The following is a 22,361-nucleotide window of genomic DNA, read 5'->3' as shown; positions in this document are numbered from 1 at the left end:
GTGGTTTGTGGTTTACCTCCTGAGTGGCTGGGATCTCACATACTCCACTGCAGTAAAAATATTAACTGCAAAATCATCCAATTATATTCAATATGTATGAAAGTAGTGAAGCGGTAACTTTTAGCCACAAAGTTGGTTGTACATTTGAGTAAAAGTGACAAAATAACCATAAAGCATCGTAATGATTGCTTTCATTATCAATAAATCTGTCAATTGTGTTTTACTCTTTGTCTATAAAATACCAGCAAGTAGTTCAAAGAAGCCTATTATAATTTTCCAGGATAACATACTGTATATTTCTTTGTGAATAGTGTTGGGAAATGTGTGGAAATTGTGGTATTTCTACTTTAACTTAGGAGGTAAAACAATGTTAAATATGTTTTTGGAGCTGTTATAGACGGCTCAGGACCACAAACAAGTGTGAATAAACAATTTGTCCCAGAATGAGCACAAACCATCAGGTCTTGAGTGTCTCATTTTGTCAGTCTCGAGAGTTGTTTTCTCTTAAATCCTACAACAATCTCCATTCAGTGCCACTTAACGGACACTGGACACAAGCTACTGCAGTTATAACATAGTGAGCCTTTTCATTGATGGAAGAGGAAAATCCAGCCAACAGAAAATAGACCGTCTGCTGGGACACGGCTTGGATCCGCTTGGGGAAGCTCAGCATTGGTAATATCTACAGTACGGCTGAGGTGAATGGCTCTTTCATAGCCACTAAACATACATGTCTTCAGCAGAGAGAGCTGGGGAGGGAAAGGGAAACACAGGAAGTATTGGGGTCAGAGACACAAGTCCAATTTAAAGGCTGGGAAAAAGATTGGAGGGTTTCTGTGGGAATCTGACTTCTCTGCTAAGATTAGCCCACCGTGAAGCTGCCTCTGTGGGAGCAGTTTAACACCAGGGCTGGAGCTAAGCACTATTTTCCTTCTGGATTAATATACAGGCTATTTTCTTCAACAAAAAAACATTTCAGACAATTTTAAATGCCCATCAGAATTTTCCAGAGCCCAAGATAATGTGTTTAAATTGCTTAAATGATTAGTTGATTAAATCAATCCTCTTAAACTGATGTTCTGTTTTGATGATTGTTTAAGCCTTATTCATCAAATAAAAGTCCAAACAATCTTGATTCAAGTGTGTAAAATATGAAGATATGCTGTTTTCCCTCCTTTATATCGCTGGAAAGCAAATATTTTAGGACTGTTGGTCATACAAATCAAACAACTTTAAGAATTGAAAACAATCAACTGAACACTCAAAAACATGAATGGAATAATTAGTACAGTCCAAAACATAAACGTGAAATTTGCTATCATAGAAGACAAAGAAAGCAGCTAATGTTCACATGTGAGAGGCTGGAACCATGGCTGGAACAGCATTGTTTGGAGCCGGACTATGTTTGGAGCAGGACCGGTAAGTCTCCCCATGTTGACGTCACGGTCAACGTTGTTACCACTGGAGGTGAATGTTGCTTTTAAACAGAGACAGCAGTCTCTACCAGTCTCCAGTGTTTGTGCTAAGCTAAGCTAGCTAGCTAACCGTCTCGGCTCCAGCTAACGCTACATAGTTAGCATACAGATGCTAACTATTGTCTCCTTTTAATTAACGCTAGAAAAGGCAAATAAACGTATTGTTTGATACATAGATAATCACAAATAGACACTGCTACACCGAATGATAAATATATTTTGTTTTTGATTGAAAAAAAGTGGTTAAACTTTTAATTTTTCACATTGCAGAGATATGGTAAAATACAGATGAAGCCAAATTATGCTGCATACAAAATCTGCATTATGTCAATATAATAGAAAAGCTATGGAGACCAGACATGTTGAATATTGTATTCAGGAGTAAAATTAAGAAATATATGAACAAATGCAGACAAAATGTATAATATACCTAGAATAATTAAATACCTTTTCTTTTAAACTCAACTCATTGTTTTATTTTATCCACCTGAGAACATTTTGACTTTTATTTCAACTCAATTCTTTCCCCAAATTTCACCCCAAAGACCGATAATGCTTTAAATCAGGAAAAACAATTTTTTTTTCTTGCTCAATTAACATTAAATAACATTTCAGAACTTTAAGCGGAGTTTTAAAAAATGTATTGGATTTGTAAATATTGTGAATATGTCTTTATTGTATTTATTCATATGATTACCTATTTTATAATGTCTTATTTATTCAGGAATTGTACGGAAATTATTAGGGAAGAAAAACGGGGAGGGTATTTATTTTATTTTTTGCCATAAATTTGTATTTCATATCACTGTTCCTCCACTTTGCCACATGCAGAGGAACACGGTTATGTCGCTGTATCCGTGTTTTATTAATGTGCACATTGGTGGTGCACATTAGAAGTTCAGTTCAGAGTTTGAGGTTTAAATTGGGGGCACATGACTAAACTAGCTGGACTCAGTTAACACCGTTTGTGAATCAAGAGCAGGGTTCAAACATGAATGACCCTGGGGAGGTCTTTGGTGATACAGCCCAATAATTTTTGTACAGTCCTTCACTTTAATATTGAACACTTTGGGTTGCCACACAAATCAAAATGTCTCCATCAATGTACTGTGTGCGTCCTGCTATTTACAGTCAGCGAGGTGGATCTTTAGGGCACAGTCAAAGTGTCTGTTAGTGGTAATGCACTCGTCCAATAGTCCCCGTCCCTGTGACCAGAACATCCGGCTGTCCGTTCCTCCAGATCTCCCTGACGATTCGTTCCCTCTCCTCCAGACGCCGGGCCTTCTCCAGCTCCTCAGCCGACGCAAACACGTTCACGCTCCTCAGAGTCCCGTTGGACTGGCTGCTGCGATCGCTCATGGGCCCCATTGTCACTTTAGGGATGTCCATCTCCTCCCCATCGTCCTCCGCGCTGCTGTCCTCCTCCTCTTCCTCCTCTTCCTTGCTGGACTCCTTCAGCTGTCTCCTCTCGGGGGATGGGGGAGGTCTGCTGTGGCGGCGAGTCCTGCAGGCGATGCCGGCCACCAGGAGGCACAGCGCCATGAGCAGGCCGAGACAGACGCCCATCATGAAGTAGAGGGCGAAGGTCTCTGGGTTGGCTGTGAGGGCGGAGAAACACAATGGACGAGTTCGTAAGTACTAAATACATTTACTTATTGAGGTACTAATTGTACGTTACTTGAATAATTCCATTTTATGCTACTTCTACTCCACTACATTTCAGAGGTAAATATAACGTACCTTTTTACTCCATTAAATTTGTCTGACAGCTCTTAATATTTACTATTGATTTGTCAGGTTAACAAAAGTAACAAAATCCAACTAACAGCATCTTTGAATCTCACTAATTAACACATTATGTATTGTTTGTTTAACCTGTACAGAAACCAAAGTGTAAAAAGGTTCAACTTGTGGTCTTGTCATTACTGTGAGGTTGCCAGACTCCAGTAAGTTGCTGATCCAAGAAATAGTCTGGCCCTTGTAAAACCGCAAGTTGTCATTTTTTTTAGCACAATTCGTTTTTTTCGTTAACATAAAAAGAGGAACTTTATCTCGAACCTGTGGTGCTTTTGGGGGCGCTATGGAGCCAGCTTGCCACGCCCCAAGCTAAATTTGCAAAACTCTGCAATTTGTTGCCGTTTCTAACGTGTGTGCCAAATTTTGTGAGTTTTCGAGCAAGAAATAGAGACATTTTGAAAAAAACTATTTTGTTTTTGTCAACACTGGTATTTATCTTGTGACACCACAGATTTAACGCCTGACCCATTGATGGAGCCTCAGATTGAAAACCACAGTTAAAGACTCACCTTTGATGTGAGCGTAGGTCGCCATGCTGTTGCTGAGCAGCTCCATGTCTCTCTTAACAGGCTCCATCCTGGTTCTCAGTGGGTTCAGATATCTACCATCTCCAGGACTTTCTGTTACACACTGAACTCCAACAGCAGCAGGATCCTGTCACAAAAATACACAAGCAGACAGTTAGTGCGTTAATGTTTAAATCTGATATGATATAATATAGTGTCGCTATAAACCCAAAAGTCTGAGCTCATCCAAAAAGTTCTCCGCCCGTCATTCCTGTGATCTGAACTGGTGTCAGAGGTCAGCAGACGAGGACATTGTGTTCCTCGTTAGTGTTTTACACTCAGGCCTGCGGTGAGGACAGCAGCATGAGGCCCCCTGTGTCCGATGGGGATGTTTATATTTATGACATCAGAGCCTGAGGGGGCTCTTTTCCGGCGTCACGCAAATGTGTTTTTTTTTTTCTTTCTTTCTTTTCCCACAGAAAACAAGTCACATGACAGATTTCCTTGGAAACTGCATCTATTAACAAAACGTGTACTTTCTTTTGGTTTATTTTGCATTTATTTTGAAATATCTGTCTCTTGAGTTTTTATTGATGGCAAGGCACCATGACGGGTTTAAAACAAATGGCTTTATTAATGATCTATCATATGCTTTATAGATATTATTTATTAGCCATTCATTCAGATCCATTTTGGCCATAATGCCGTTTGTCATTTCTATTTGGTAGTAATGCAGATGTAAATGTTGGGAATGGGTTAGTCCATGCTCTTTGGTTTTTTGCTTATTAAGTCATTAAGTTTTGCAGCATATGTATTTACATGTTAGAAATGTTCGCAAGACAAGAATTAATGGTGAGTTGTTTCAATAATCCATCACGTTTGGAGTTATACATTAATGAATGGATTATGATCCATTAATGGATTATGATCCAGGCGTCCTGCTGCCCGTTCCCATTAAGTAAGTGATACTGTCCTCTGTTGGAGCCCTCTTCTTGCTAAATTTGTATCTTAAAAAAGCTTTATGGTTGTTCACAACCTGGCAACCCAAAAGCTGTTATTTTTAATGGATTATTACTGGTCTATAAAGCATTGGCAAACGCTTACATGTTGATGTTCAGCAGGAATAATGTTTACCATGTTAAACATCTTAGTTAACGAGTAGTTACTTTTACAGGTGTTGGACAAATTATATTCAGGGAAATTCTTTATTTCTCCTGTGGTCAAAACGCAGAAGTCTGAACCAAACTTCATGGTAACAGGCTAACTGTTGAGATGTTTCAGTCTGCACCGTTGCCATCCCTAAAATTTCAACAGAAACATGTCTGTCCTAATCCTTTCAAATCTAAAGACCTCATTGGAGCTGAACATAGTCCCTAAATGTTATTTTCCTCATAATTTGGGTGAACTGTTGCTTTAAGAGAGTGATACACTGAGGGTTGGATGAGGTTGAAGTTGTCACAGATGGCCTCAACGTTACAGTAAAGCTTGATCTAAACATGATGAGTGATATTTCCCACCCCCTCACATTCCCTGTCATTACAACAACAGAGTGTGTGGGAGCCAAATGTTTTTCTTTCTGCTGCTTTCTCTCCAGGGAGAAAACGAAATCACGCCCAATCGCCGCTATTTAGAGGGAGGGGGTCGAGTCACTTTCCCACCCTGATCTTTATCCTGGTGAGTCTTGGCAGACCCCGAGCACTCTCAAAGTCTTTCTTTTTTTTCGTCTTCTTTCTGACGGGGCAATTACAGTGGTCTCTATGGGGGCAGCTGACTCATGGGAACCGGTGGGTCTCCACCAGCGCTGCCTTCTGTTCGACATTCAGCTCGCAGACAGAAGAAGCATGACTCCATCTGCACCCTCAATTTGCGGCCCACAGACCTTAACAACATAAGTGGGCAATTTCGAGTCCGCTTCAGCTCGCATAAAGTCAAACAGTGTTTGTTTGTTAGTTTAAAAACTGGCCTTTGCACCCAGTACTTCTGCATGCTCACAGATCAGGCCGTTTATCAAACTTGTGGCATTTATCACACTACAGATACGGCCTTCTTATCAACTCATATTGTTTCTGTAATTTGAGTTTTTAAAGGAATAGGTTGACATTTTGAAATACTTCTTTCGTGGTTAGAGTTAGATGAGAAGATTGATACCACTCTCACGTCCGTACGCCAAACATGAAGCTACAGCCAGCAGCCAGTTAGCTTAGCTTAGCATAAAGACTGGAAGCAGGGGGAAGCAGCTGCTCCTGACGAAGAGATAGTTAAAAGATTAAAACAGCTAAATATTGTTTGTACGCTTCGGTTTTTGTACAAATTAAAAAAACATGATATAATGTGTAAATTAGTGAGATTTGCGCAGATTTTGTTACCGTTCGACAGGCTTCCTTTTTTTCCCTGTTTCCAGTCTTTATGCTAAGCTAAGCTAATTAGCTGCTGGCTAAAGCTTCACGTGTGGAGAACGGTGTCGATCTTCCGATCTAACTCTCTGTAAGACAGCGCAAACATCATTTCTTTTAAAGAGGTGTGCAGTACGAACAAGTTGAGTTTTCCTTGATTCTAGTGCAGTGATGCAGAGTCGTATCGTGTCATGTTTTAAGCTCTCTTTTCCAGAAACTTCTTAAAACAAGTTGATTTCTTTTAAAACGGGTGAAAATCATCTCACTGCACTGGCAGATTTCTTTTTTTTTTCATTTTAAGAAAAGAATGTTTGCCCGCGCTGGAAGCACAACAGAAATACCAGAGGGAGACAAATGTCCATTTTATACAGCTGCAGTCCTCGGGCAGACAGATTTAACACCTAACATTTCCAGACAAGGCCAATAACCTCCTGACTTAACTATACACATGCAAAGGCCCGGCAGCTGTAGCTGTTTATGTAACCCTATAAAATGCACTTCCGTTCAACCCTCCCACACTTCCTGTTTAGATAATCCTATTTAAGTCAAAAGATGAAACCTGAAACCGTTGAAAATGAGACTTGTTATTTTACAGTAGTCCACCGAATGTCTTCCGTCTCTAAGACAGGGAATGTTTCCATCCATCACAGTAGAAAGCGATTAAAAGTGGGCTAAATTAAGTATAAAAACACACAAAACGAGCTGCAAAACAAATGTTTTCTGTTCAAATGTATGTTCAAAGTGTTGATGATTTGAGCACATTGTAGCTACTGCATCTATAAAGGCTTTTATGGTCGTGTAAAGAACATGGTGCAGACCCTACTAATAAACTAGTTTGTTGCCCTGTTTATGGCCTGACACCAGTAACTGCAATATATGTTAAACCAAAAAACAGTTTGTAGAAGGGTCCAACAGGAGAGCCCCAACAGGAGAGCCCCTGTAATGTGCGATAAAAGCCTGATTTACATGAAAGTTAAATATGGAGGAAGAAAAGTGAAGAGTAAACATCATCTGAAGTCATCACTCACCTTGGTCCTGGATGAGAGCTGCACAGCTTGACTAACAAAAACACTTTCCACTGGAGAAACAAAGAATTTGAATCCAAATTTGGAGCTGGTCCGTCAGCCAACACTTAGATAAGATCATTAAGACGGAGGAGCAGTGCGAGTTTGTTGTTCACTCAGTGTTTGTGACAGAGGAGCTGATGTAGCTGAGGGAGCAGCCCTCCACTATGATCCACTCCCTGCCATCCTCCACAGGAGGAGGACCAGCCAGAAACGCTCCTCAAGTGTACAGAGGGAGGTGTTTCCTCTTTCCTGAGAGACAAGTGAAACGTACGTGTGTGGCACTGGCATCTGACTCCAAAAATAAAAGCGTCCAAAAATGCAGGTGGACCACTCCAACTTGTCTAGAAATAAAAGGGGGATTTCTAGACATCCCCCTTTTACTGTGAGTTGTTCTGGCTTCTGTGCAGATTTGAGCCCCACCACTGACCAGAGGGAGGTGGTCTCTCCTCTGCTGGCCACGAACGCACCACAGTGATGTCTGTTCACTGTGAAGCCAGGAGGGTGGGACAGGAAATAGCAAGTCGGCTGCTGTGGGCACAGGGCCGCGGTGCCTTCGGGGGGGGGGGGGGGGCTCGCGGATTAATTGAGCTCTTTGTGTTTTAATCTCAGCGTCGAGCGAGTTTGGAGGAAAAGACCTCGGCAGTTTGTGTCTCTAACTCAAGCAAACAGTGGAGCCAGCTGGTGCTGCTGTTTGGTGGAGGTTGAAAGTAATTAAGTACATTTACCCTTAATTTTGTAGTAAGGATTTCCATTTTCTACAAATTTATACTTCTACTCCACTACATTTTGTGGTGGAAGAGGTACTTTTAACGGTAGCAGTACTTCAGTGCAGAAATACTCATATTGCATTGAAAATTGTGTAAAAATACAAAAGTATTGGTAACGAATTGTACTTAAAAGTACCAAAAGTAAAAGTACTCTTTCCCATTTCAGAATCATCAAGCAATCACAAACAATTACACCTTGAGGTGGACGGCCAGTCCGCGCCTTTACTTGAAGAGTTTACCAACTTTTATTGTGTAAACAGTGCAAATACATGTAGTGGAGTAAAAAGTACAATATTTCCCTCAAAAATGTACTGGAGTAGAAGTAAACCACAAATACTCAAGTGAAGTACCTCAAAATGTGTACTTATGTGCAGTACTTGAGTGAAGTACATTTGTCTTTTAATGCTTTAAGTACATTTTGGTGAAAATATTTCTGTTCTTTTACTGAAGAAAGAAAATGAAAGCAGGGATTTTATTGGTATGGATTATTTGTACTTTGTTGTATTGGTACTTGTACTAAAGTACAAGAACTGACTACTCCTTTGACCACAGGTGGAGTCTGTGACAGCGGACCGAGCCGTGTTACGTCCTGTAAAAGAATTGTTGTTGCGGTTGAGCCTCTGTAAAGTACTATTCTGAGTTTAGTGAGTGTTGAGGTGGCGCTCGGCCGTGTTTTTTAGCTAAGCAGTCATTATGTGGGCTGCTGTCATTCAGATGCTCTCCATGTCGGTTTTAGAGCAGTCAAGAGAAAAATATGTCGCTAAAAACACACCGAGGCCGCAGCCAAAACAATGACCCACCCGCCGAGGGACATTCCTGTGTGCATATTCCTTAATTTAATGCACTGCCATCTTTCTACAGCGCCGGGTTTAACTGCACCAGCTGCCTCCGCCTGTGTTATGTCAGGCCTGTCCTCTTCCTGACACTGAGTAGGAATAACATACCCCGTTGCAAATTCCTCAAATTCCCAATCGTATTTCTCTATCGGGAGCACACTGCGACGGCAGTTTCCAAGCAAAATGCTCTCTTCCTTTGACCCCGCTCCGCTCGTTTCCATTGGCTAACCGGTGTCCCGTCCTGCCAGGCTTGGGATGGCACGCCACCAAATCACCGGAGAGAGCGACGGCTCACTGATGCGTGCAGTAGAGATGTTTTTGAGGTGGACAACATGGAAACATATGCCCGCTTGTTTTTCCCTCCACCAGACTGGCATCGATGGTGACTAATGTTTTCCTGCATGCGGGCAGTTATTAACTTTCATGGCCGACAGACGGATATTGTTGTGCTCAAGAGAAAACACACTGGGCCACTCCCGCGCTCGCTGTGAATTGTAATATGTTCCATTAAATTTTAATAAAGCAGTGGTGCGCTGAAACAGATGTTTTCGAGGGGACAAGTTAATTGTAAGCATCTTTATTCATAATTATTGTATGTATTTAAAAAGAAAAGGCTATTTTGTGTCAATTACAAACTTTAAACTCAATTACCAAAACACAAGGAGAGCGTTCAACTCATTAGCTAGTCCAGTGGTTCATCAAAGATGCTCATGTTGTGTGTAAAGGTGCAACAATCAGCTGATTTATCGATTGAAAGAAAATCAATTTGCAAATGTTTTGATAATCGATCAATCGTAAATTCCAAAAACATTCTCCAGCCTCACAAAATGTCACTATTTGCTGCTTTTGTCTGTTTGCATATCACTGAACTCTATATCATTGTGTTTTGGGCTGATAACAAGACATCAGAAGATGTCATTGGGCTCTGGGAAGTGACATACTGGAGCCCAAAGATTCATAAATTAATCAAGAAAATGTAATAATGAAAACAATTGCGAGTTGGTCAGCCTATATCGCCAACCTTTTCATCTCATGACCTGACGTCATCACAGGTGGAGGTCTCGGTGTGCACATGAGTTGAGAGCAGTTCAAACACAGAGGGTGAAGGTATCCCGTATTTATAAACCACCGAATAGAAAAAATGTCAAAAAGTATTTTTGTATTGCTGGCATATTGTTTTCATTCTTATCCCTTTAATCATACTGTGACCCCTCTGGTCAGAAACTGCTGATCTAGTGCAATGCTTGTTGCCCCAAAGTATTATTGTTGTAGTCTTGCCCAAGTAGTACTCAACTGAGTTTCTATTTTTTAATCCTTCCACGGAAAAGAAAAGAAGTTATTTGGTTTTCTTTGCGTACTCTTTTCTGCCTCCTCCATGACTGGCAAAGTTGCGGACGCGGTGGATCTTGGCCAGCTGGCTCTCTATGGTCTTCATTATGTCCACGTGGTCCGGGATGTGGACGTAGCGAACGTTCCTGCCCGTGATGAACATGTCCTGCAGCTTGGTGAGCTTGCCCCGTCTGTCCCTGTACAGCACGTCCTCCAGACGCACGTTCATGAAGGCATCCACGTTGACCACGCGGCCGCGCGCCGTGCTCTCGTTCCTCAGGTCCACCGTGGTCACCTCTCCCTGCAGACCCTGCAGCAGGACCACCATGCTGTTCTCCGCGATTGCGCGCTCCCGGATGGAGTTGAAGACTTCAGCTACAGGCGCCGGGCTCAGCGCTGGGTATTCAGTCCTTTCTGACTCCATGGAGGCTGATGAAGGGGATCTCCAGAGGTCGGGGGATACCTGCAGACAAGCAGAAGATTAGCTGCCATTCAATTCATTAGCAAAACCTAATTACAGTGTTTTAGGGCTGTTTGTCCACAGTGCGTATGTGATCGGTCTACATATGACCATGACACATTGAAAACTAATTCCCCTAAATCTAAACCAAAAACTGAAAATATGAAAACTTCTAATCAAAACAAGTCAGAGCTAAAAAGAGCTATAAAACTGCAGTAGTAATTAGCCTGTCAGTGAAAAGCTTCAAAACATCCTTCATTTGTAGACTGTTAAAATTCCAAACAATGTATATTAGAAAATAGGAGCAAGGCCTTAGTTTAAGTTTAATATCACAAAAATCTAATTGAAAATCTACGCTTTTATCTCTCTAATTAAGCACTTGCTTTGTATTGTAACTGATAATAGCGCTGTCTTTTTTTATTTGACATGTAGTCACAGACATAAGCACACCTGCATTTAATGAAGCACTAATTAAGAATCAGCAGAGACGCAGTTACTGGTTGAACATTTATTAAGTGACTGAACGGCCACTTTTTGAGTTCAGGAAAGAAAACAAAGTACGATATTAATACTCTAGAGGTGAAATAGCGTTACTAAAGACTCTTATAATTACTTGGAGGATATTTGAATTTTTTTTGTTCGTCAAAGGAGGTTTCCAAGAAGGAATTGACATCTCTTTTATCACATGCACTCGTTACTCACATGGGCTAATACCCAAAATAAAACGCAACGGTTTCTGTCCTCTATATGATATTGGTACATTGTATAAAGGTTACTACAGCGGATACAGCTAATATATTCATGCATCTTTACCTCAAACTGAGCTGTTTTATTGTGAGACAGACAAACTCCATTGATGCTGAATTAGCTAGCTTCAACGGTTAGCTTCAGCACGGACCAAAATAAGTACATCAGCGCCTGAGGAGAGCAAATGTTACATATTATACTCTAGATATATTGTGTGTTGGACATACCTGAATTAGTTAAATCCTTATTTCCTGTTAAACCCCTCACCACAATATTTGCAAGTGGCGATAAACCGTTCAAACATGTAAACAAGTTGGTTTTCCCGCAACATGTCCGAACCAGGAAGCGCAGCGTGATGACGTTTCATTGTGCGTCGCAGATTTGTGCGTCAACATAGAACAACACCGCCCTCTTCAGGCAGCTTCAGAAATCACCAATACACGGTTCAATAGGATTTGTTTTCCTGTTTACAATATCTTTACAAATATAAGAGGTTACAAAACATAAAAGACAGAATTATGAAAATTAAATAAGCTATGAACAGAGTAAACAAGGTTCTTAATTATGATCAGAAGGATCATGTATAAACAGCATTAGATATTCTACGTCAAAGAAAAAGCAGATATAAAAACACTCAAATTCCTAATAAATGCATACAAGGGATAAATAAATCATAATGTTTCCTACAACATATTTGATGATATTTCTGCAAGTTATTTATAATGCAATAATGCATCAAATGTATTTCAGATATCCTTTGGGGAAATTGAAATGCACGCACCACATTTCCCTTAATTGCCAGATCCTAAGTCAATTTAGTCAATAAATAAAAACAAATGAAAAATATAAATAATTTCTGTCTCTCGTCTTTCTATCGAGATCCCTGCATCAGTCTTATTTAGTCTTATATTGTATTTAAAAAACAGAATAGAAACAAAACAAATATGGATCCATTTATTGAAAATGTATAATTATTATATAGAAAATGCATATCAAATGTAGCAGGTCTTACAATGTTCACTGCATTCATGTAGCACTTTTCAAAGTGCTAGTAATTTAAAATAAAGTATTTTTTTAGTCATTGGATATTTCTTTTACTCTCTAATCTTCCTCAATGTTAAACAACAAGGTGTAGAACAGAATACACCAACAACTGCATATTTTACAGGTTAAATCGAAGCTCACAGTGACAGTTAAAGTGATTTGACCTGACGTAAAGAGTTAGGCAGTAAAGTTGAAACGGTATTTAAAAGTCGTTTAAAAAAACGACACAACTGGGTCAGAGGTCGTCCATCATGGCCAGCAGGTCGTCTCCTTTGCTGCTGCTGAGATCTTCAGGCAGCTCGTCTCCTTCGGCAAACTGTCCCGCAATTCGTGCCAGCTGTGTCGCAGCCTGTTCATCCTGAATCAAACAAAAGCCCAGACGTATAATCAACAAACCAATGAGGTAACCGTTGTGAAGAAGGTGGTTAGTAAATATTTAACTGCAGTCTAGAAAAGTGGGTGTATTTATTTGTGGTATGTGGTATGTAAAGAAGTATTCGACACTTGCAGACAGTTTATAACTAAAAGCTGGCTTGTTGACAGTCTACAGTATTACATCACCCTACCTGCATTGCTTGAATATTTATCACTCCGAACAAGGACTGCTCAGCTCCCCCTGAAGCTCCCCTGTTAATCAAAATAAAAGTCATAATCGTGGGAATCATTGTTATTTTAATAGCAGAGAATGAGTAAAGCAAAAAAAAAGCACTCACGCTTCCTCCTCCTCTTGGTCTGTTGTAAACAGGTTGATCCGAAAGCCAGTTTCGGTTTCGGGCGTGTTCTCGGCCTTCATGCTTCCCATCAGACGAGCCAGCAGATTCAGCTCCTCTTTGGCCAGCAGGTTGGGAGCGTCGTCCTTCTGCAGCAGGATGGTGGGGGTGTACAGGAAAGTTATACATGAATGGAGAATGGTCTCAAGTCTCTGATGCATCATCAAAAGCAAAATATGAGACAATGGAGAGAATTGTGCTGTGAAGGAAAACGTTTCCAGATCCTAGTAGAGATACCACGTTAGTGAAAGTCTTGCATTCTAAATCTTATTTAAGTGAAACTACACAAGATTTTCAGCAAAATGTACTTGCAGTATCAAAATGTACTCGTGCAGAAAAATACCCCCTTTGAGTGTTATAAAATAAAATTTCAATATTATTAATATGTATGTAAAGCAACTAGTAACTATAGCTCATACAAATGTAGTGAAGGATTAGAATATTTGTTTTGTTGAAATGTAGGAGTATATTTCGTAAAGTACTACAAGTACCTCAACATTGTACTTTAAGTATTTGAATACATGTACTTCGTTATGTTGCATCACTGGCATTGCACTTCTATATTTATGTAAAGAACTTACTCGAGGACTGTAGAGTAGCTTGCTGCCATCTATGAAGGTAATTTGGCATCACAGAAAACCATCATCGGGAGCATGTGGTGACGGTTATACTTTCTTAAAGCAGAGCTATTCTTCTGTAAAATGTATTTAAATTAATTTTAATGTAGGTGAAATGTTGCCTAAGGAACTGTGCCGCGATGGAAAAATGTAATAAACATAATATAATACGCATGAAATTGATATCAATATGAAAACTTAAGTTAACTACAACTGTGTTTTTGCTGCTATGGTAATGTAAGAAATAGGGTTGTTACCTTGACAGAAGAAGCCTTGGATGTGTGCGTCTCCTCTGGATTGTTCCCAGTGTACCTTTTTTTTAAATTCAAGAAACACAAGATACAGCAGTGTCGCCTCCTAATCCACTATTTTACTATCCATATAAATGTGGTGTAGTACCAATACAGTTCACACATACATGGTCATGCCCAGTCGGATGACTCTGTCTCCATGCAGTTCAAAGCATCCCTGTCTGATGGGGCTGGTGTAACTTCCTCCTGTGGGGAACTCGCCACGTCTCACTTCTCTGCCCTTTCTGTCAAACATCCTGTGGAAACGGGAAGCAGATGATGACACTCTGGAATATTGAGATGTTTCTTACAAGCACTTATAACTTATAAGAGACTCAACTCAAGAAAATCTAAAATGAAGACATGTCCACTTGTCGTCACTAGCCTCATCAGGTGCCACTGATGGAAGTGAGCCGTTAAATTGCCTGATGCCCAACAATCAGGCCAGAAAGTATGCTATACTTTTGCTTGTAGGCCTGTGCAAATCAAAGACTATGTTAGTCAGTTGCTAGTTCATAATTTGCCACATACATTAGATCAAGTTGAAAAATAACAGATGCAAGAGAAATGTAATGATACATTTTCCATGTAAAGAAGCACAGAAATGAGCTCTGTTTAATTGTGTTGTAGAGGCCAGCCTTAACTTGAGAAGCACACATTTGCTTTCCTAGCTAGCCTCTGTTAGCCTCTGTTAGCCACTGTTCAGTAACTCTGTTATTTTTCGGAGAAACTGAATGTCAACAATTCTGTCCCTTTTCAATGCTAAATGGATTGTAAAGGTGGTGCTTTGAGCTAAATGCTGAATGTTAGCATGCTAACAGAGAACCTTTTGACCATTTTGTAAATGAAATGGGTATCTGCTGTTTACCATTCAAGTAACAAAGATCTACAGCCAAATCCAAACGTGTGTGTGCTAAAATGCTTGCAGTGATAATGAGCTTAAGTTTAGAAGGTATAATCTGAACCATGTTCACTATCTTAGTTTAGCGTGTTACTATGCTAACATTAGCTAATTGGTACCAAACAAAGTGCAGCTGAGGCTGATGGGATCATCATTGGACAAATGGCAACGAATGTAAAGTTAAAGGATCATCAGAGGGGAACATGAAGGTCTATGCCCAATTTTGTTCTATCCTGGATAATTGAACACTTTGAATTCTTGGTGGTGCTTGATGAAAAGTCAGAGGATCCCAAAAGTCATTAGGATTCATCCTCTGGAGACTTTAAAGTCTGCATCAAATATCATGGCAATTCATATTTGTCACACAATTTCATCAGTTGTTAAATGCTAGTGGAAAAGATGCTAGATGCAAGCTTAAACCGGGACCCTTTATGTCACCATGTACATACGTAACTATCAGAACACATTCAATGCCATGTTCGTCAGCTGCCTACCTAATAAGCCCTGGAACATCTATCCCATGAGGTACCGGGCCAGATGCCGACAGGGCAAAACGTCCGTTGGGATTCTGGACTTTGTTTTTGAGGAAAAGTGACACCTAAGAGGAGGGAATAATAATAACAAAAAAATACAAATTGTTTTCATTTCACTTGTATGGAGGGATGAGTAAAAAACAGCAGAGTACTCACGCGAACATGCATGTCTTGAAAAAATATGAGCAATGTTTGTCGGAGAAGTTGGAATTCACCCTCTGGCAAAGATGAGTATACCTAGCAAGGAAAACAAGAGCAGGTCACACAAGAGACAGGTGATTAAAAACTGACATATGGAAACCAGAGAGTATGCTCTAACTTATTGGACGGACTGTATAGACATAGGCTACTGTATCCTGGGGCAATGGGTTTGAAGGATTCAGTAATGGAATATGGTAATTAAAGTACATTATAGTAACCGCTCTCAATATACCTCAATGATCTTCCTATGTGTCTCGTCCACTTGGTTCACAACCACAGGAGTGTGTCTTACAAATTCCCTGATGGTATCTATGTGATTGTATGTGATGAGCAACAAGTCTTTAGGCCGTGGACAAAGGAAGACCTGATACTTAAACGCCATGACCATCAGCTCGTAAAGCTACAGGGGAAGAACAGAAAGAAGGTGTAAACTTTAAGGACGCACCACTTCTTCAAACAAAAGTACTACGACAATTTTCCTTTTTTCAAATTGCAACTAGACACAAAAATGAATGAATTAAATTAATAATTCATTTAAACCATTAAATCCTCAACATGTGACCTGGTATTAACCTGGAAACATAAACCAAAAATGCAACAGTGCTGGGCAGGCCTTGAAATTGATCTTCTTTGACATGTAAAAACTTGACTTGGATTTTCCACCAAACACTCAAAAACATGTATTTTTATTTTCATGTACATACCTTGTCCATGCTGGCCTGGTTCAGCCTCATGATGGAGGCGTGCGCTAACCGAGTTAGCACTGTTTTCAGTGTCCTGTGAGAATACAGCTGCTGGGGTTTAAGAAGTTCATCCATAAAGTCTTTACTAAACATGGCCCCAACAATGTCACTCATCACTTTGAGTGGGGAAGAGACAGAGACAGAAAGGTGGTTAGAATTGGCTATTTTGGGTCATGGAATGAAAACGGCACAGAAGAGCTTGTTTTGATGGTCATCCAACTATAATGCAGTGTTTCTATACCCGGTTGTCCTCAGTGGGTTATACTGCTTTACTAAAAGGTTTTGCGAAAAGATCCAAGAAATTACTGCATGCAGCCTTTGGACAGTCTTCAGGGCAGGTATGCCACATCTACTAATAAAGGTTCTTTGGTTTTTAAGAAAGTACATTTCATTAACAATTGACGTTTACAGTATATGAGAATCAGTGATACATTAACCTAGAAGTTTAGTAGTAGCTTAATCCCACCAAATAACACTGGAGTTAAAAGCTGAGTTACTCTGCTAAACCAATGAGTTAAGCTAGGTGTTTCTCCATCATGATTGGATTAGCTACTGCCTCATTTAGTTACGTGGAATAAAACAAAGGATTACCAATATGTTGATCCATCAATGTATTTCTTTTTCTATACAGTATTACAATTACAGTAAAATCAGTTAGCAAATTTAGCTTTAGCTAGACATAGCAAGCTAGGTAACACTTGATATAGTTTTCCTGCTAGTTAGCTGTCTCGTTGTTTGTCTCTCTATGACAATTTGACATGCAGTTTTTTACAAAATTATTACATTTACATGGCATAATAATGTTCATATGAAAGAGATACCAAAAAGTCAGATTCCTGTCTTAACTGACTTTTAACCAAAGATGTAGTCACTGTGTTTTGGTTGATTTAGGATTTACTCTAGAGACTATAGGCCGACTACTGTATCATACAATTGACCTCAACTCATTACAGCTAATAGCAGACACTACAGGGCAATAGTGGAAAGTAACTAACTATATATACTTGCTAAAGATCTGAGTACTTCTTCCACCACTGCTACAGGACCACAATGAACTGACTATACAATAATAAGCTAAAGTACAACATGGATACCTCTTCTTCTGTCATTTTCTGACCAGACTCCTGCATCCAAGTACCAAGTAAGAAAAGAAAGAAAATAGACTTGTCATTTTGGAGTTGTTGAGCTGCACATTTTCAGTTTTTGAACATCTGACAGCAAGGCTTCAGCTTGTCAGCAGGAGGGATGGCTGGGTGCTACACACGTAACACAACTACCAAGCTGTCAGTTCTCTAGCTACCTCTACCTTTCTCTGAATTGTCCTCAGACGTGTTGAGAGCTTGTAGGCGTTGGTCCAGTATGTAAAGCATCTCTCCACCCAGATTAATGAAAACCAGGGGGAGAGTTCTCACAGACATCTTGCCAAGATAAAGAAGGGATAAACTCGCAGGCAAAAGCTGGTGCAGAAGTAGCCGTTGGAAGCGGTTGAGCCCCTGTCAAATCAAACGCACTCTTGTCATTTAAAAGGCATTATCTGATGGTTCCCGCTTTGAATTGCCACTGTCAAAAAATTGTCCATGTAAAGTCTTATGGGATCATGCCTCTGCAGATAACCTGTCCACTAAGATGCAACAGGTGGTGAGGGAGAGGATCAGCATGCGCCAGACACAAGCTTATTGGCCAGGATAAGGATGACGTAACAGCAAAGCACAACCAATCACAGAAGGTAAATGGCTCTGTGTATATGTTCAATTTCTGTACGTCACAAGAGCGTGTGCTTTATAGACCTGTTGACAAAAATGTACAGCATGATGCAAACATGAAAGTAACCCCGAAGAAACCAAATACTGTCGTCTTCATTTGCCCAGGTAGTGTTTAATAAAATAAACACAAATTAAGAGGTAACCTGAACAAAGTACAGTATGTGCTTGTTATACCTTTCATTCCAAAACCATGAGTGTTAGTTTACTGCTATAACGTCCTCCGCACTTCTGAGAAAGCAATTATGCATACTTTTTTCTATAATATCACTGTATGGTTGTAGCATTAAAAGAATAGTTCAAAATTTGGGAAAGTACACTTTTTTCAAGTTAAACGAGAAGGATAGTAACATACTTGTATCTGTGCAATAAATATTAAGATACAGCCAGAGTCCAAACCAAATATACACAAAATGTGGACAAGTGTGTCATCATAGTTTTGGCCATATAATGTAGCTGTCCACACAGATATTGCATACTAATATTTGTTCCAATACAAGTGAATTTCCTAAATTCTTACATTAAATTAATTGAATTTAGGTCAAAAATGGGTTCTGCATGCAATGCATGTAAAGGATATCTAAACTGACTGTTCCCTGAAGCCACATTTTACTAACTAGATTGTTATATGATCTGTTCACCACTTTTACGATGCCCACACATCTTTGTCTCTTTCTCTCTCCCTCTCCCTGCTATTCAAAATAAAAGATTAGAGAGTAGTATCATGCAAATGAAAGTTTATCTTTAAGTTACGGCTGCTCGCTCACAAGGGAGCCAATTGCCTTTTTGTCCTAGTCATGTCCGCGGGTAAGAGCGTTTCTTGTAAAACATTTTACAAATTGTCAGTTGAGACAAATTGTAAACATCTGGGAAAGAGAGCTGAATAAATCCTGAATGAGCTCACCGGATTATAATTTAGCCAACAAACCAATTATGGGGATCCATCTTTGCCTCTGGCTTCTCTGTATGTAAGTCAAACCTAACATTGGTAATTGTATTGTGTTGTAATTCTTTCTCACCATATCTCCCTATTCTGCATAAAATAACGTGCTTTATCACATCACTCAGCTACATATTCTGCAAATATTTGTTTCATATTTTAACAGTTTTCCTTTTTTATTTGACTATTGTTGAAGAACTATTGAAACTTTTTTCTGCTGTTGAATTATTTAAATTAGCGAATATCATGTTTCATGTGTCTTCTTCCCACCAGAATAACCTCCTGTTCAAGCTCATGGACCGGTTTCAATGATAACCCAACCCTAGATCGCAAATTTTATAACCTGAACTGGATGAAGGATATACCTGAGAATACTTCAGTATCTGCTATCTCCATTCCAGGAACACACGAAAGCTTATCATTATATGGAGGACCACTTGTTAAATCTCAAATTTGGACCTTAAAAGACCAACTTAATGTAGGAATACGGTATTTTGATGTGCATGCTGGGATTTGGCTGCCCAACCAAAAACATGTTTATATTCAGGATAGACACTGGATGTTCTGGCAACACATTCGATTGGATGAAGTCCTCAAGATCATTTTAGATTTCTTAAAAGATAGTACTGACACTGTGCTGTTGAAAGTGACACTACATAGGTTATACAAAAGCAAAGTTGAAGTACTAATGAAGCAATTGATTGAAAAGAACAAAGATAAAATATGGACTATGTTGTCGATACCAAACATGCAACAGGCAAGGGGAAAGATTGTTTTTCTGCAAAGTAACACTGTCATTGCTGGAACAGAAAACCATGAATCTTTTTTCTTTGAACATAAAAAGCTAAATAATGTTGAAGGGAACATAAAGCGAATCAAGTCACACCTATGTGACCATCACATTGTACTGACTGATAGTACAGCATCAAGGCTTGAAAGTCCTAAAACATTGGCCAAAAAAGTTAACAAGCAGCTTTATGACTTTGTGGTGCAGCATGAGAAAAGCTCCTTAAACCAAGGTTGCTTAGGTGTCTTGAGCATGAACTTCCCCAGTGCTGATCTTATTGAAAACATCAGTCAACTCAAAACATGCAGTTGTAGTAAAGCGGCAGAAACGGGACATAGACATGAAGGAGAGATTCCTCAAACAACAATCAAGCCACAAACTGTAGAGGACATAGTGACAACACCTGAAGCTGGCAATAGACCTGAACCATCATCTGAACCAGAGCCAGCACTAGAATTGCCAACATCTGGAAACGATCCTGAACCATCCTCTGAACCAGCACCTCCACCAGCATCCACAACATCAGGGCAAGATTCAGAACCATCATCTGAACCAGAGCCAGCACCAGAATTGCCAACATCTGGACATGATCCTGAACCATTCTCTGAATCAGCAACTGTTACAGATTCACTAACATCTGGGCAGGATTCAGTACCAACATCTGAACCAGCACCTGCAACAGAATTACCAACATCTGGGCAGGATTCTGAGCCAACACCCGAACCAGAGCCTGCAACAGAATTACCAACATCTGGACAGGATCCTAAACCAGCACCTGCAACAGATTCACCAACAACTGGGCAGGATTCTGAATCAACACCTGAACCAGAGCCAGCAACAGAATTACCAACAGCTGGACATGACCCTGAACCATTGTCTGAACCCACATCTGGGCAGGATTCTGTGCCAACACCTGAACCAGAGCCTGCAACAGAATTACCAACATCTGGACAGGATCCTAAATCATCCTCTGAACCAGCACCTGCAACAGATTCACCAACATCTGGGCAGGTTTCTGAACCAACACTTGAACCAGAGCCAACAACAGAATTGCCAACATCTGAACTGGATCCTGAACCATCTTCAGAACCAGCACCTCCACCAGAATCACCAACATCTGGGCAGGATTCTGAATCAACACCTGAACCAGAGCCAGCAACAGAATTGCCAACATCTGGACATGATCCTGAACCATCGTCTGAACCAACACCTGCAACAGAATCACAAACATCTGGACAGGATCCTAAACCAGCACCTGCAACAGATTCACCAACAACTGGGCAGGATTCTGAATCAACACCTGAACCAGAGCAAGCAACAGAATTACCAACAGCTGGACATGACCCTGAACCATTGTCTGAACCCACATCTGGGCAGGATTCTGTGCCAACACCTGAACCAGAGCCTGCAACAGAATTACCAACATCTGGACAGGATCCTAAATCATCCTCTGAACCAGCACCTGCAACAGATTCACCAACATCTGGGCAGGTTTCTGAACCAACACTTGAACCAGAGCCAACAACAGAATTGCCAACATCTGGACATGATCCTGAACCAGCACCTGTTACAGAGTCACCAACATCTGGACAGGATTCTGAATCGACACCTGAACCAGAGACAGCAACAGAATCACCAACATCTGGACATGACCCTGAACCATTGTCTGAACCCACATCTGGGCAGGATTCTGTGCCAACACCTGAACCAGAGCCTGCAACAGAATTACCAACATCTGGACAGGATCCTAAATCATCCTCTGAACCAGCACCTGCAACAGATTCACCAACATCTGGGCAGGTTTCTGAACCAACACTTGAACCAGAGCCAACAACAGAATTGCCAACATCTGGACATGATCCTGAACCAGCACCTGTTACAGAGTCACCAACATCTGGACAGGATTCTGAATCGACACCTGAACCAGAGACAGCAACAGAATCACCAACATCTGGGCAGGATTCTAAACTAACACCTGAACCAGCACCTGTCACAGAATTACCAACATCTGGACACAATCCTGAACCTTCCTCTGAATCAACACCTGTTACAGAATCACCAACATCTGTGCAGGATTCTGAATCAACACCTCAACCAGAGCCAGGACCAGAATCGCCAACATCTGGACATGATCCTGAACCATCATCTGAACCAACATCTGTTACAGAATCACCAACATCTGGGCAGGATTCTGAGCCAACACCTGAACCAGAGCCTGCAACAGAATTACCAACATCTGGACAGGATCCTAAACCATCGTCTGAACAAGCACCTCCACCAGAATCGCCAACATCTGGACATGATCCTGAACCAGCACCTGTTACAGAGTCACCAACATCTGGGCAGGATTCTGAATCGACACCTGAACCAGAGACAGCAACAGAATCAGCAACATCTG

The 22,361-nt window shown here is 40.5% G+C and overlaps 3 protein-coding genes across 6 annotated transcripts; all 3 read right to left on the bottom strand.

Moving 5' to 3' along the window:
• Positions 1-1,629: 1,629 nt before the first annotated feature.
• Positions 1,630-7,715, bottom strand: eva1bb (eva-1 homolog Bb (C. elegans)). Of its 2 annotated transcripts, XM_076106204.1 has the most exons (3): positions 7,200-7,715; positions 3,782-3,926; positions 1,630-3,073 (listed from the first exon to the last, which is right to left on the bottom strand). In XM_076106204.1, the coding sequence occupies exons 2-3, from the start codon at positions 3,846-3,848 to the stop codon at positions 2,646-2,648; spliced, it is 495 nt and encodes a 164-aa protein (XP_075962319.1). In that variant the 5' UTR covers positions 3,849-3,926; positions 7,200-7,715; the 3' UTR covers positions 1,630-2,645. The 2 variants fall into 2 exon arrangements, with proteins under 2 accessions (XP_075962319.1, XP_075962320.1); XM_076106205.1 differs by lacking the exon at positions 7,200-7,715 and having other exon boundaries at positions 3,782-4,591.
• Positions 7,716-9,402: 1,687 nt separating this feature from the next.
• Positions 9,403-11,737, bottom strand: lsm10 (LSM10, U7 small nuclear RNA associated). Of its 2 annotated transcripts, XM_076106207.1 has the most exons (3): positions 11,645-11,682; positions 11,444-11,548; positions 9,403-10,633 (listed from the first exon to the last, which is right to left on the bottom strand). In XM_076106207.1, the coding sequence occupies exon 3, from the start codon at positions 10,592-10,594 to the stop codon at positions 10,178-10,180; it is 417 nt and encodes a 138-aa protein (XP_075962322.1). In that variant the 5' UTR covers positions 10,595-10,633; positions 11,444-11,548; positions 11,645-11,682; the 3' UTR covers positions 9,403-10,177. The 2 variants fall into 2 exon arrangements, with proteins under 2 accessions (XP_075962322.1, XP_075962321.1); XM_076106206.1 differs by lacking the exon at positions 11,444-11,548 and having other exon boundaries at positions 11,605-11,737.
• Positions 11,738-12,325: 588 nt separating this feature from the next.
• On the bottom strand, positions 12,326-17,894 carry oscp1a (organic solute carrier partner 1a). 2 transcript variants are annotated; one of them, XM_076106279.1, is made up of 12 exons: positions 17,783-17,894; positions 17,571-17,600; positions 16,438-16,592; positions 15,966-16,133; positions 15,689-15,769; positions 15,494-15,597; positions 14,227-14,355; positions 14,072-14,120; positions 13,781-13,801; positions 13,135-13,280; positions 12,988-13,048; positions 12,326-12,779 (listed from the first exon to the last, which is right to left on the bottom strand). In XM_076106279.1, the coding sequence occupies exons 1-12, from the start codon at positions 17,892-17,894 to the stop codon at positions 12,657-12,659; spliced, it is 1,179 nt and encodes a 392-aa protein (XP_075962394.1). In that variant the 3' UTR covers positions 12,326-12,656. The 2 variants fall into 2 exon arrangements, with proteins under 2 accessions (XP_075962394.1, XP_075962393.1); XM_076106278.1 differs by lacking the exon at positions 13,781-13,801 and having other exon boundaries at positions 14,066-14,120.
• Positions 17,895-22,361: the final 4,467 nt, after the last annotated feature.

This window comes from Anarhichas minor, unplaced genomic scaffold (genome assembly GCF_050575085.1).
Source record: "Anarhichas minor isolate MPS153535 unplaced genomic scaffold, ASM5057508v1 ptg000033l, whole genome shotgun sequence".
Taxonomy (NCBI): domain Eukaryota; kingdom Metazoa; phylum Chordata; class Actinopteri; order Perciformes; family Anarhichadidae; genus Anarhichas; species Anarhichas minor.
This window is presented reverse-complemented; position numbering and strand designations above follow the sequence as displayed.